Source organism: Pseudorasbora parva, chromosome 13, assembly GCF_024679245.1.
Source record: "Pseudorasbora parva isolate DD20220531a chromosome 13, ASM2467924v1, whole genome shotgun sequence".
Taxonomy (NCBI): domain Eukaryota; kingdom Metazoa; phylum Chordata; class Actinopteri; order Cypriniformes; family Gobionidae; genus Pseudorasbora; species Pseudorasbora parva.
The window spans coordinates 26742374-26755155 of NC_090184.1; the positions used below are offsets into that span (position 1 = coordinate 26742374).

General features: G+C 36.9%; 1 protein-coding gene across 1 annotated transcript in view; it reads left to right on the forward strand.

The window, feature by feature from the left end:
• mov10b.2 (Mov10 RNA helicase b, tandem duplicate 2) overlaps nt 1-12782 on the forward strand; it is a 28937-nt gene that overhangs the window by 12926 nt on the left and 3229 nt on the right. The window contains exons 5-19 of the mRNA XM_067413648.1: nt 127-376; nt 3156-3281; nt 3884-4046; nt 4125-4279; nt 5153-5329; nt 5413-5560; nt 5723-5890; nt 6152-6249; nt 6332-6429; nt 6551-6649; nt 6906-7008; nt 11451-11568; nt 11653-11844; nt 11952-12023; nt 12099-12224. Coding sequence (XP_067269749.1) covers nt 127-376; nt 3156-3281; nt 3884-4046; nt 4125-4279; nt 5153-5329; nt 5413-5560; nt 5723-5890; nt 6152-6249; nt 6332-6429; nt 6551-6649; nt 6906-7008; nt 11451-11568; nt 11653-11844; nt 11952-12023; nt 12099-12224 — 2093 coding nt within the window. The remainder of the gene's footprint in view (nt 1-126; nt 377-3155; nt 3282-3883; nt 4047-4124; nt 4280-5152; nt 5330-5412; nt 5561-5722; nt 5891-6151; nt 6250-6331; nt 6430-6550; nt 6650-6905; nt 7009-11450; nt 11569-11652; nt 11845-11951; nt 12024-12098; nt 12225-12782) is intronic.

Sequence of the window (12782 nt, forward strand, 5' to 3'; positions counted from 1 at the left end):
ACACTTGACCTACTGAACCAATCGCATCATGTTGTTTTGGAGGTTACAGTTTGATCTATTCTGGTTTGACTTCTGTAATCAGATCTATCGGAAATGCAGGTTAACTTTTTTTTTTTTTTTGAATAGGTGATAAGTATGAGGTGACTGTGAGAATTAAATGCAGTCATGTTGGAGTTTATTCAGCTACTCTGGCATTTGAGTTTAAGCAGAACACCCAGTCGGCCACCCGTCCCTTCCACATTGTGCGCTTCATTGAGGCACAGTACAGGACTAAGCTTGCAGCCCTACTGGGTCCTACAGAACCATTTAAACCCCTGAAACTCAACATCTTTGAACCCGAAAACTGTAAAGTGGATGAGGGTGTTCCACCTGAAGGGTGAGAGAAACATAATGATATGATGAATGTGTAATTTAGAATAAAATATCAAATATTATGAAATTAAAGAAATACTTTAAGTCCTCTAGTGATTAAAAAACAAAAATGGATGCATACGTACTGCATGTAATGGTTGTGCTTTGGCTCTGTGTGACTGTGCAGATGAATATGGTTATCCTACTGCTCGTAAAATATTCGCTGTTTAGCTGAAGATGTAACTGTTGCTCTACACATTAATTAAACTAATTCTAGCACAGCTACAACAACCATAATGAAATTACCCATTTCATTTTTTTTTTCTCTTCAATAAAATATAAATGCCATTTCCGCATTGCTTTTACAACATTTCAAACCCTCAGTTCTCATATCTCCAAAAAGCTAAGCCAACACTGTAAAATATTTCAAGTGCTTTCAACTAATTATTTAGTAACTAGTTCCACAGATTTTTTACGTTCACTCAATTTTGTTCTAGAAATTGTTACCTAAATTAACATTTTTTAACTGGCTCAAACTTGACTTCAATATTAAAATGTACGTTTGCTCAATTATTTGTAAAGTGACTTGAATTAATAATTTTTAGTTGGCTCAGAGGGTAAAGGAATAGTTCACCAAAAAGGAAAATTCTGTCATCATATACTAATTCAAATCAAATTCTGCCCTCCTGTTGTCCCAGTCCTGTATGAGTTTCTTTGTTCTGCTGAACACAAAATAAGGTATTTGGAATAGGGGTGTCCATGGTTAACCGATTGACCGATTAACCGTTAAAAATTGCGTAACCGAGTGAAACATTTTACTCGGTTAAGTGGCGTCAATGACGTGCTTTGAATTTAGTTGTAATATATGTTTGCACCCCTAGAGACCAGAGACGCAAGAGCGCTGCCAGACATTTGTAATATCCACAAGAAGAAGACATGACCAGCTTTCTAAGCGGGCAAAGAAAGCGTGAGAGTGACGGGGCAAAATGCAAGTATTGCAATGCAGTGCTTACCGCATTTTTCAGGCTATAAGTTGCTCCGGAGTATGAGTCGCATCAGTCAAAATGTGCGTCATGAAGAGGAAAATAACAAACATCGCACTGGACTATAAGTCGCATCAGGGCAGAAGCAGAGCGCGAGCCGCGCGCGCTGTGCATAACGGAGCAGAAGAAAGAAAGTTTTAAGTGAGAAACTTGTGAATGACTAGAGAAAAGCAGACGTTACTTTAACTGTAATGAAGAAAACAAAAAAGCTAATCGCGGACTGAAAGCAAGATGGCCAGAGCTGAAGGGACGAGTCCACAGATGCTTGAACTCTCTGCCGGGAGAGGCTCAGCCGCGCGAGTCAAACGCTGTGTGAATCATTCTCGGCTGCATATTTTACTAATGCCCTAATCATGCAGGCGCCCTCACCTCGCGGCCACTTGCATTACTCGTGAACTGGAGCGCATCTCATCTTAATTTAACGAAACTCAGCGTACGCCTCGCAGACATGAAATAGATCTTAAGAAACTTGAAATGTCTTTTAACAATTTAAAACGAAAAGAAATAGGCTACTCTCTGATTATGTAATCCATTATGTGCATTTCTCTCTATAGGCGCGTTCACTACGGAGATGGTGGTCGTCAAATTAATAAGCTAAAAATAACCCTGACGCACACTATGGTTAACCGAGTATTAACCGCTAAGGGCCTCGGTTAACGGTTAATGAAAAACTTGAAAACGTGCAGCCCTAATTTGGAAGAATGTTTGTAACAAAGCAGATAGAGCAAACATTCACATTGTGTATTCATTAAAATAAGGGAGATTAAATGCAACAAACTAGCTACATATGTTCATGAATTATATATTTATATTAAATATGTAGTAGAAGTGTTGTAGGATCCATCTTCTTATCATAATGCAGATACCATAAAAAAACATTTCACAAATGTTGTTCTGATATAGGCTCTTACCAAATGTTTCTTACAGCCCATTTCAACAGCACCCATTTCAACTTTTATAAAACATTGACTGGATTTACGTTTTTTAGTCTAGTCGACATTTGCAATTCTAAAAGTTAACTGGATTTGAAAATATCAATTAATTTAATGTTTTTCAATTATATTTGTGCAGACTTAATATAATATGTCTTCTTAACTAACCACTAGTAAGAAAATTAGTTCAACATATATTTTTCTGCTCTTCCAACATTTTATTAATTGGCGTTTTTAGAGTGATGTTGATTCTTGTTTTATTACTCTTTTGCATACTTTTTTTTGCCAGCAGACTTTAAAAAAAAAAGTGTTATTCTCTGGAGGTTGGAGATTTAGTGTGCTCCATGTCCACCTTTCTCTCTCGTTGTGACAACTAACATATGCCACTGCCACACTATACATACATCAATTATCCGTACTTACGTGTCCGGAGCAACTTTTCTCTATTTACGGATATGACAAGACACAAACAGGCGAGTGATATATATATATATATATATATATATATATATATATATATATATATATATATATATATATATATATATATATATATATATATATATATATATATATATATATATATATATACATATATATATAAATATAAATAATGTCATACAAATTTTGTTATACAAAGTTATTCATTAAAACAATACAAATTAATAATAAAAATGTAATTAATAATAATAATAATAATAATAATAATAATACATATATATTTAACTATTTAGTCCTCCTTAATGTTATAGAAATAAAATGGCTAATTTACCTTTATTTGTGCATTTATTTATATATGTGTATCTCCGTGTATTTTTCTATCCTGTAGTTATGTTCAGAACTTTCTTGAAAATGTTCTGCCACTGGGGAAATACACTCCTTCTCCTGACATCACTCAGCTGGCCAGGCTCCTGAAAGATGATCGGATCCTCAGAGGAAAGTTTCAGGAAAATCAGTTAGTATCATTGAAGAGAAATATTATTACAAATTTTAATAATTGAATTTCCAGCAGCCATTAATCCAATCTTCAGTGTCACATGACCCTTCAGAAATCATTCCAATATGCTGATAATACTTAGTTAGTGTTCTTCAAGTGTCCAATTATGCCATTTAGAACTGGTTTGAGATTTAAAAAAAAATGTTATCAGGGGTGCAGGACGTACGTTGCATTAAAGAAAAAGGTTTTATCCATTCATGTATTCGCTGGGAATTGAACCTGTGACCTTTGCATTACTTGTGCCATGCTGTTTTGGCCAAACGCCTATGCAGCAAAGTTTGTGCAGTTTTTACATTGTCTTTTTTCATGTTGCCCACAAACTCCTTGAGCAAACTAAATATTCTAAAGGCATCCACTTGGGGGGGGGATCATTTAAATCCTTTTTTTGGATTTTACTAAGATAATTTAATTGTGCTTTTGTTTATTTAGGCTTTATAGGAGACACACACAAACTGTGTGTCCTTTGTGGCACTCATATGTGTTTCATACTGCTTTTTTGTGTCATTTGCTGTTATATAGTATAGTTATGAATATTCCTTAATGTGTTTGGTGGTGTCTAGGTCATTACTGCAGAGTCCGCTGAGTTTCCATAATTATGCCGAACGCTTTGATTTACTGCTGCACCTGGAGGAATGTCAGATGCATGTGGATATCAAGCGATACAACAGAGAGCAAGTCACATTAATCAGGGACAAATATGACAAAAGACTAATGGTCTTAAACGTGAGTGGAAATGTCTTTTGTTAAAGCACTTCCTGTGTATAGTTTTTAAGGTCTGTTTGTGTATCTGTTGATTTAAAGCTCCCTGGTGTATCAGAGAACAGGCCATCAGTCCTGAGGGGAGATCATCTGCTTCTCACCAAGTTCGAGGAGGTCAATTTCTCAAATGTGACTAAATATAAAGGTTACGTCCACAAAGTGGAACTTGATCAAGTTAAACTGGGCTTCTCCAGAAGGTATGAAGTATGAGTGAGATTTAAAACAATACATGCTGCATATGTCATAATACTGCCCTGCATTATATTGGCTGTATGAAATCCAACGCTTACTTAATTTTGGGGTGCTGATTCCAAAAAATGGTGCCTGATTTACTCTAGCACACACACTTTCTTACAAAATATAATTTGCGTTTCGTAGCATTTTGTTACCGCTTAAACACGAGAAAAACTGCCACAAATACATTCTCCGAGCCAGCTTAGAACTATTTGTTCAATTCTCAGCTGATTTTCCCATGTATGACATTATTTTATGCCTAATCCTGATTTCATGGTTTAAAATTAGGGCCAGAAGAAAATGCAAACATGGCGCAGATGTTACATCTGTGGGTGTTTTACTACAGTCCATTCAGCGACAGCAAATTATAGCTTTTGTGTGTGTGTGTGTGGGGGGGGGGGGGGGATTATTTGAGTATATTTTTCCATTCCTTTGCAGATTGCATGTTAAATTATTTTTATATTTTATAAATATATATAATTATATATATTTTTAACATTTATAAATACTTCTTTTGTCAAAACTTTTGACGTTTGACATATAATTAGAAAAATATTTATTCGTTGTTTTGTGATGGAACGCTTTTTTTACTGATATTTTTAAAACTCAGCAATCATCAAATTACCAGATTGATTTGAAGGCAATTAATCAAATTGTTTATTCATTGAACCTGTGTGTGTGTGTGTGTGTGTGTGTGTGTGTGTGTGTGTGTGTGTGTGTGTGTGTGTGTGTGTGTGTGTGTGTGTGTGTGTGTGTGTGTGTGTGTGTGTGTGTGTGTGTGTGTGTGTGTGTGTGTGTGTGTGTGTGTGTGTGTGTGTGTGTGTGTGTGTGTTAAGGTTCCTTGAACATGTATACATAGATAAGATGAAGTTCCGCGTGGAGTTCACGGTGAATCGTCTCCCAATACGACTGCAACACAGAGCTGTACACATGGCGGTCCAGCACAATCTCAGAGATGTGCTGTTCCCTGTGGGCTCAAGGGCTGGGACCCCTGTGTCTCCACCTGCACTGAGGTCAGTAATATGCTATTATTATCATTCTGTTAAACCTTCAGAGGGAAACATTAAGCGTTTTAGCACAATGTGTGTATCTCTAGACTCTTTGATCAACAGCTTGAGAGGAACTCTGAACAGTACAGCGCAGTATGTAACATTGTGGCCGGTACGTCCAAGCCTGCACCGTACTTGGTGTTTGGACCTCCTGGCACTGGTAAAACCGTCACGATAGTGGAGGCCATCAAACAGGTAAAACTGGTTATCATACACACCAAAGTAAACACATCACCGCAAGGTCTGCATGAAAATGTCATTTGGTAGTATGCTCACCTGCATGAAAGATTTCAGTGTAATGGCTAACGGATTCAGTCATTCTTTCTGTTTGTTTCTCTGTTTCTCAACATCTCTCAGGTGGAGAGGAATATACCCGGCGCCTATATCCTAGCTTGCGCTCCATCTAACAGCGCAGCTGATCAACTGTGTGAAAAGTTGATCATTAGTCAACATGTGGATGCACGTAAAATATACAGACTCTACGCCAGCTCACGCAATCCAAAAGACATCCCTAAAGTTCTAAAGGTAAACAAACAATATTAAATTAAAATGTATAATATAGTATAATATATCAAACAAATTATATATATTAGAAATAATGTAAAACATATCATATAATATATAAACCAAAAATATTATTTTAATAAAGATTAATTTAATAAAGATATTTTTAGTCATACTTTATTTAATGTAGTGAAATGCATGTATTTTTAAGTGACCAAATGCTATATGGAGTTACTCTTGATGGTCCATGTTGTGTGTGTGTGTCTGTGTCTGTGTTTTAAGAACAACTGTAATATGGAGGGAGAAATGGTTATTTTCCCATGTAAAGAGGATCTGATGTTCTATAAGATCCTGGTCTGCACTCTAGTTACCGCTGGCAGGTAAAGGGCGTCATCTTATAAACAAATTTCTCTCACAGGTGTGATTTACACCAGTCTGTAAACTGTGTGTGTGTGTTGGTAGGCTGGTCAGTGGGGGCTTTCCTGTGGATCATTTTTCTCACATCTTTGTGGATGAGGCAGGACATGCTGTGGAGCCAGAGACCATCATCAGTGTGGCAGGTGGGTAACCACTCTTGCTCAGATGCATACATACTGTATGTACTGTAGTAAAAGTCTTAACCTCTAATAGTAGTGAGATCCATTTTTGGAATCATTACATTGTCTCGTTGGGTGTGTGAAGGACTGCTGAATGCAGAGACCGGGCAGCTTGTTTTGGCTGGAGATCCCAAGCAGCTGGGACCGATCCTGAGATCTCCTCTTGCTATGAATCATGGACTTGGTGAGCTGCCTATATAAACAAACACATCATTCACTCAACCTATACGCTAATTGATTTCATGTTAAAATTATGTTAAATTAACATATTTTTTATACTAAAAATAGTAGCTATTGATATAGTTTACCATTTAACCTTTAACAATCACTAAATCATGGCTGTTGTAAATTAAAAAAAGGAGGCATGAGCAAAATGGTGTTTATGAATATGTGTTTTATTGTAATGTATTGTAATCTGGAGTTGCATGTCTTTCTTGGAGATGTCTCTTTGCTGGAGAGGCTGATGACACAGAATGATCTTTATAAGAAAGATAACACTGAGTTTGACAAACGCTACGTCACCAAACTTCTTCTGAACTACAGGTAGAACACACCAATCTGCTAAGTTCTTAAAGTTACCATGAAATCAAAATGTACCATTTTTATAGAATATGGCAGTATTTACTGGTAAAGATTTACCCGTGTACAGCATTATTATTGTAATAAAATGAATGTGCTTGTACTCTTTAATCAAAAAAACTTCTTCCTCTTGTAATGACATCTCTTCTCTGATGATGTGTTCACTGGCACGAGGACGGGACAACCTGTCAAAGTCTGAAGTGTTGGTTAAAAAGTCGCAATTACCTATTTTATTTTTTAATGCTTGGCGGAAATGAGAATCCTTTATTTTCTTTTTTCATTTATTTAGACTAATGTTTAATTATTTAGTCTACCTATTGTCAGAGTTATGTTCTGGTCTTTTTTTCATTGATTTTTTGTTTGCCTGTTTTCCTTTGACCCAGTTTTCCTACGAGTTTCATTGATTCATCCAACTCACCTGTCCCTCGATCAGTGAACTCATCTGCTCCTTTGTTTGCCCTCTGTATTTAAACCCTCAGTTTCAGTTTGTTCCTGGTCCTGGATTGTTTGTCCAGGGCCGGCATTTGCTATAGGCGAGCTAGGCGGTTGCCTAGGGCGACAATTGTGTTAGGGGCGTGAGCGCGCTCTAGTGCCGCCCGTTACTTCCCATTAAGCATAGAATCAGAACAAGCGAAATACAACATAATGTTTATTAAACATGATCATCATAGGGCACCCCTCAGCCACACGTTTAATTACTTATCAACCTGATTATTAGATTGAATTGACGGTGATTACTGATTATTGGTTCAGGCGTTAGGTCAGGCAGGTGCCCATCTTGCGCGTTCATCAAAAATGAGGTGTCTAAACCCGCTAGTGCACAGGGACACAAAAAGAGAAAGGAAAAAAAGGAAGAAGATCAAAAGAAAGCCCAGGTTAGTCTTCTTATCTCAGCAAATAAGTTGTCAAACTAAATAAATGTACTTAGTATTATCAATATTATCAACTAATATTCAATATAGTTTATTAAAATTATTATTATTGTCACTAAGCTATCACATGCTAGTTTTTTACGTATTACTACGTATTGCAGACATAACTTAACTGACAATAATTTACAATCACCTACATGGATGTCATTTAAATATGCGCATCTCGCCTAGGGCAACCAAAGAGCTAGAGCCGGCCCTGTGTTTGTCATTAGTGTGTTTAACGTTTATGCTGAAGTGGTTGTGCTATTTTTCTAAGATAATTGCTTTTATCACGGTATACGGTATTATCACGGTATTGAAATAAGTTGCAAAAAAGGTGTTGTCATAATATAACAGCTTTAAGAACTCTTTTTGTAATAACCAAAATTACTCTTAGCGTTTAAATAGGCCAAATTTAAGTCGTTTTTTTTACACACCATTAAAGTGCAAAAGAATTAGGCTATAAAGAACAACGGTAACGCATTACAATAAGGTCTCATTATTTAATGCTTTAACTAAGATTGAGCTATAGCTACATTTGTTACAGAAAGTGTTATTCTTTTGTTAATGTTAGTCAAGAAATACAAATGATCATTTTTTGTTTTATTTTAGGTCCATTAAATAAGTTATTTTGGTTTAAGTAATGTTATTAAACAGTAACTACACTGTAAAAAAATATTTAGAAAAAAAGTTACCTGGTTGCTTTAAAATTTTGAGTTCATTGAAATAAAAAATTTTGAGTTAATACAATGAACATTTTTTGAGATTCGACAACATTTATTAAAAGATTATTAAAAGATTTTGTAAGCATATTGGGTAATTATGTGTGTGTTATTTCTGATGACGCAGTGAAACATGCCAAATTGTGCTATTTTTATGATTTATCACATTTTTTATGTGGTTCAGATACAACAATATTTTGAGTTTCTATTTATTAAACTAATTTCCTTCATTGTATCAACTCAAATTTTTAATTTCAATAAACTCAAAATTTTAAGGCAACCAGGTTACTTACTTTTTTAAGTTAAACCAACAAAAACCACCACAATTTTTTTACAGTGTAAGAAATTAACATTAGCCTACTTAGAATAATTAATTCTTTATAAGTATTTTTCATTGTCAGTTTGGTAAAAATTAATTAACATGTTAACTAATGAAGCAGTAGGCTATGTCTCAAAGTTTTACTGAACAATAACAAATAATCAGAACAGTTCTAATTATTAGGGCATGTTGTAGTCCAGATTCAAATATAAAAAATGTTTAAGTTTGAAAATAAATAGCCTATTAAGTCTTTAAGTGTAAAGTATTTGGTGCTGTGATGAACAACATAGAGAGTACAAAAATGAATTAAAGCCCTGCATTTATGCCCGAGCCCGACGGGCCCCGACTTTTTTACGCCCCTCGGGCCGGGCTTCGGGCCAATTTTCACGTCATACCTAAAACGCGGGCCGGGCTTCGGGCCTTTTTATAGGCTTCTCCTTCGTTTTATATTTATTTTATCAATTAAAAGGAACAATGAGTTCTGCGCTGGTGGAAACAACAGGAGACCATAATAGCTAACGCAACTGTTAAGATGGCTCGCACAGTGTTCAGAGCACAGGTTCAGAGTCCGCGCCAGCAGCAGCAGCTTGCGTTTCTTCAGCGCGGAGACACACTGCAAGCGTGGTGTGAGCGTGGCGTTTCTGTTGCGTGTCATCCGCGGGGCGTCTGGTGCTATTAATGTACAGGGAAGCCCTATACTTCATGTTAAATATAAATATATTGCCTATTGATACAGCAAAGACAACTTCGGCAGTAGCCGGCCCATGCCATATCCATGGTATTGACGGCAAAAGAATAATTAGTTCTGTATTGACTGGTTTAATATTTCAAAATCGATAATTAGGCTATGTTGTTTTTTATTATTACAATTAGGCCTATCTGCATTTATGTTAACCTACAGACTTTCAAACATGAAAATGTCATTATGTGTCACAATGTGTTATGGGCTATATGTTGTAGTCAGATAGATATGATGGTGCTGCAACACGCATCGCCGCAAATGACTAATGCAAGCCAACGCAAATGGCCGTAAATGAAACTTAAAATAAGTCTAAGATAGTCAAAAACACCATCATCTTCAATAAAAATGAATGAGATGAATGAGATCATTATCTTACCAGTGCGTCGCGCTCTCTTATGTGGTATTTGAATCTAAAATAAGCTGCTGAATAAAATGCACCTTAATCTTTTGCTTCCGTTGCTGTAAACTCCGTTAAATGAGCATATACCCCGGGAATTGAAGATGGGATTTATATTCATTTGCGTAGGTGTAAGGTAGGCTATAAGACAACCTGCATGTGCTTTTTTATTTTATTTGTTTAGCTCCGTTTGCGAGAGCCGTGAGCAGAATCAGCCTGCCTCAGTTCGTCAAAAATGCCTTTTAGGCTACTGGTGGTAATAGTTGGCGAAATTAACTAACATTGTGATGCTTGAAGTGTTTTATGGATTTTATTATAGGCAAGACAAGTCAAGAGTTGATTTGAGAGACTAAATTAATTAAATATGCGGTTAACTCACTGTCGGCCGCTGGCCGCTTTTGGTCGTCACTTAAAAAAATTAAAACTTTAATTTAACAAACAAAAAAATGCTCTAAACATTTTTCTAAATTAACTTAATAAAGGAACGAAACGAAAAATAACTACTTTGACATTAAAAACAAAACAGAACTATTTTAATGGCTGCAACAATGTAAAAAAAAAAAAAAAAAAAAACGGGCTCCAGTCGGACTCGGGCCGAGAATTTTGATAAGCTGTCGGACACGGGCCGGGCTAGGGCCTAGATTTGAGGCCCGTGCAGGGCTCTAAAATGAATGGCTCTTTGGAGCATTTTAAAAACGTCCCTCCCTAGCACGTTTGCTTTTGTTTGCGGGGTTTCCGGGGTAAGCGCTGCATTCTGCAGTTCCATCAGCGCCCTCTGTTGTCATTGAACGTGCACTTCATTCGGCATCTCCTTCACTCGTTCAGCCGACTCGTGTCCCTTTGACGCAGAATACAGCGGTGTTGAGCATTTCATTGGGTTGATGGGCAAAGTATTCTTAAGTGCATTATAAAAAAATGAATGATTGTTAATACATTATTATTTATTTTAAAGTGCCCACGATAACAAGACAATGCATATTCATTAATACCGTGATATATCGCATTGCCGAAATCGGCAAATGTCTACTACAATTAAAGGCTATTTTCAGTATTTCCTTTGTGCGCTTAGTTACAGCCCTACCGGGACACCTACTAGATGTCAAGACCAATAATAAATAAATAAATACACAAAATATTACATAACTCATTTATTTAGACAAAATAGTGTAGTTAGGCCTATGGTATGTAATTACATAAGTAGGCTACTAAAGAATTTTAATTAAAAAAATCAGCCTGAACATTTTTATATTGTGCATCTCTATCAGTTATAGATGCCATATTGTGCACCTATTTTATTATCTTTCTCTTTCTTCAGGTCTCATCCATCCATTCTGAAGGTTCCTAATGAGTTGTTCTATGATGGAGAGTTGAGGGCATGTGCAAATGAGATCAGCTCTAACCAGTACTGCACTTGGGAGTACCTGCCTAAAAGAGTATGAGACATATTAAACACTATGGCACTATGGTTAAATCTGTTTCCTGGAGATTACCCAGATGTGTCTATTTTAACCCTCCAGGGATTTCCTGTGATTTTCCATGGAGTTCCTGGGAAGGATGAAAGAGAGTCGAACAGCCCCTCATTCTTTAACACCTTTGAAATCGATATCATCATAGATTACCTGAAGAAGCTGCTCCTGACACAGGCCAAGAAAGGAATCTCTAGAATCTCCCCCAGAGAGATTGGCATTATCGCCCCCTACAGGAAACAGGTGGAGCCTGCTTTTGGACACCCCTATCGTTTAAATGATCATGACACTTCTCTTGAATCTCTGCTGGTCTGTACCTTCACTAATTTCTCTTGGGATTATATTCTTAGGTGGAGAAGATCAGACGGGCCATCAAATCAGACGAGGACCTCGCAAAGTGCATGTGCATTGATGACCTGAAAGTTAGTAAACACTCTGGTATGGCTTTTTATCTTATATTAGGACACGTCAACACAAAACGATTGTGTGTTTTGTAGGTGGGATCCGTGGAGGAGTTTCAGGGCCAAGAGAGGAAAGTGATCATGGTGTCGGCTGTTCGTAGCAGCAAAGAACACATCACTTTGGATGAAACATTCAGCATCGGGTTTCTCAAGAATGAGAAGGTAGTATCTAAACACAACTTACAAAAGAACACAACATAAATGTACTTTTAAATTTTAATATTGCAATAAGGCTTGGGCAGAAGGGCAGTTGTGGCCCTGTGTGTGTGGTAACCCGAAGGTTGTGGGTTCAGTTCTCAATACCGACTGAGGTGCCCTTGAGCAAGGCTCCTAACCCCCAATCACTCCCTTGCTGCCCATGGCTGCCCACTACTCCAGGTTTGTGTATATACTGTTTGCAATGTTCACTACTCACTGTTCCTTGGTTGGGTTAAACGAATACACCACTATTTTTGAAAATAGGCTCCTTTTCCAACTCCCCTAGAGTTAAACATATGCGTTTTATCATTTTCGAATCCATTCAGCCAATCTCCGGGTCTGGCAGTAGCACTTTTAGCATAGCTTAGCATAGATCATTGAATCTGATTAGACCGTTAGCATCTCAATAAAGGAACGTTACTGCCATTCCATGGGTGCAGCGGTGCAATGATATTACGCAGTGCCTGAAAATAGGCTAACTTTCGGACCATCAACATAACCAAAATGACAACCTGCTTGCAC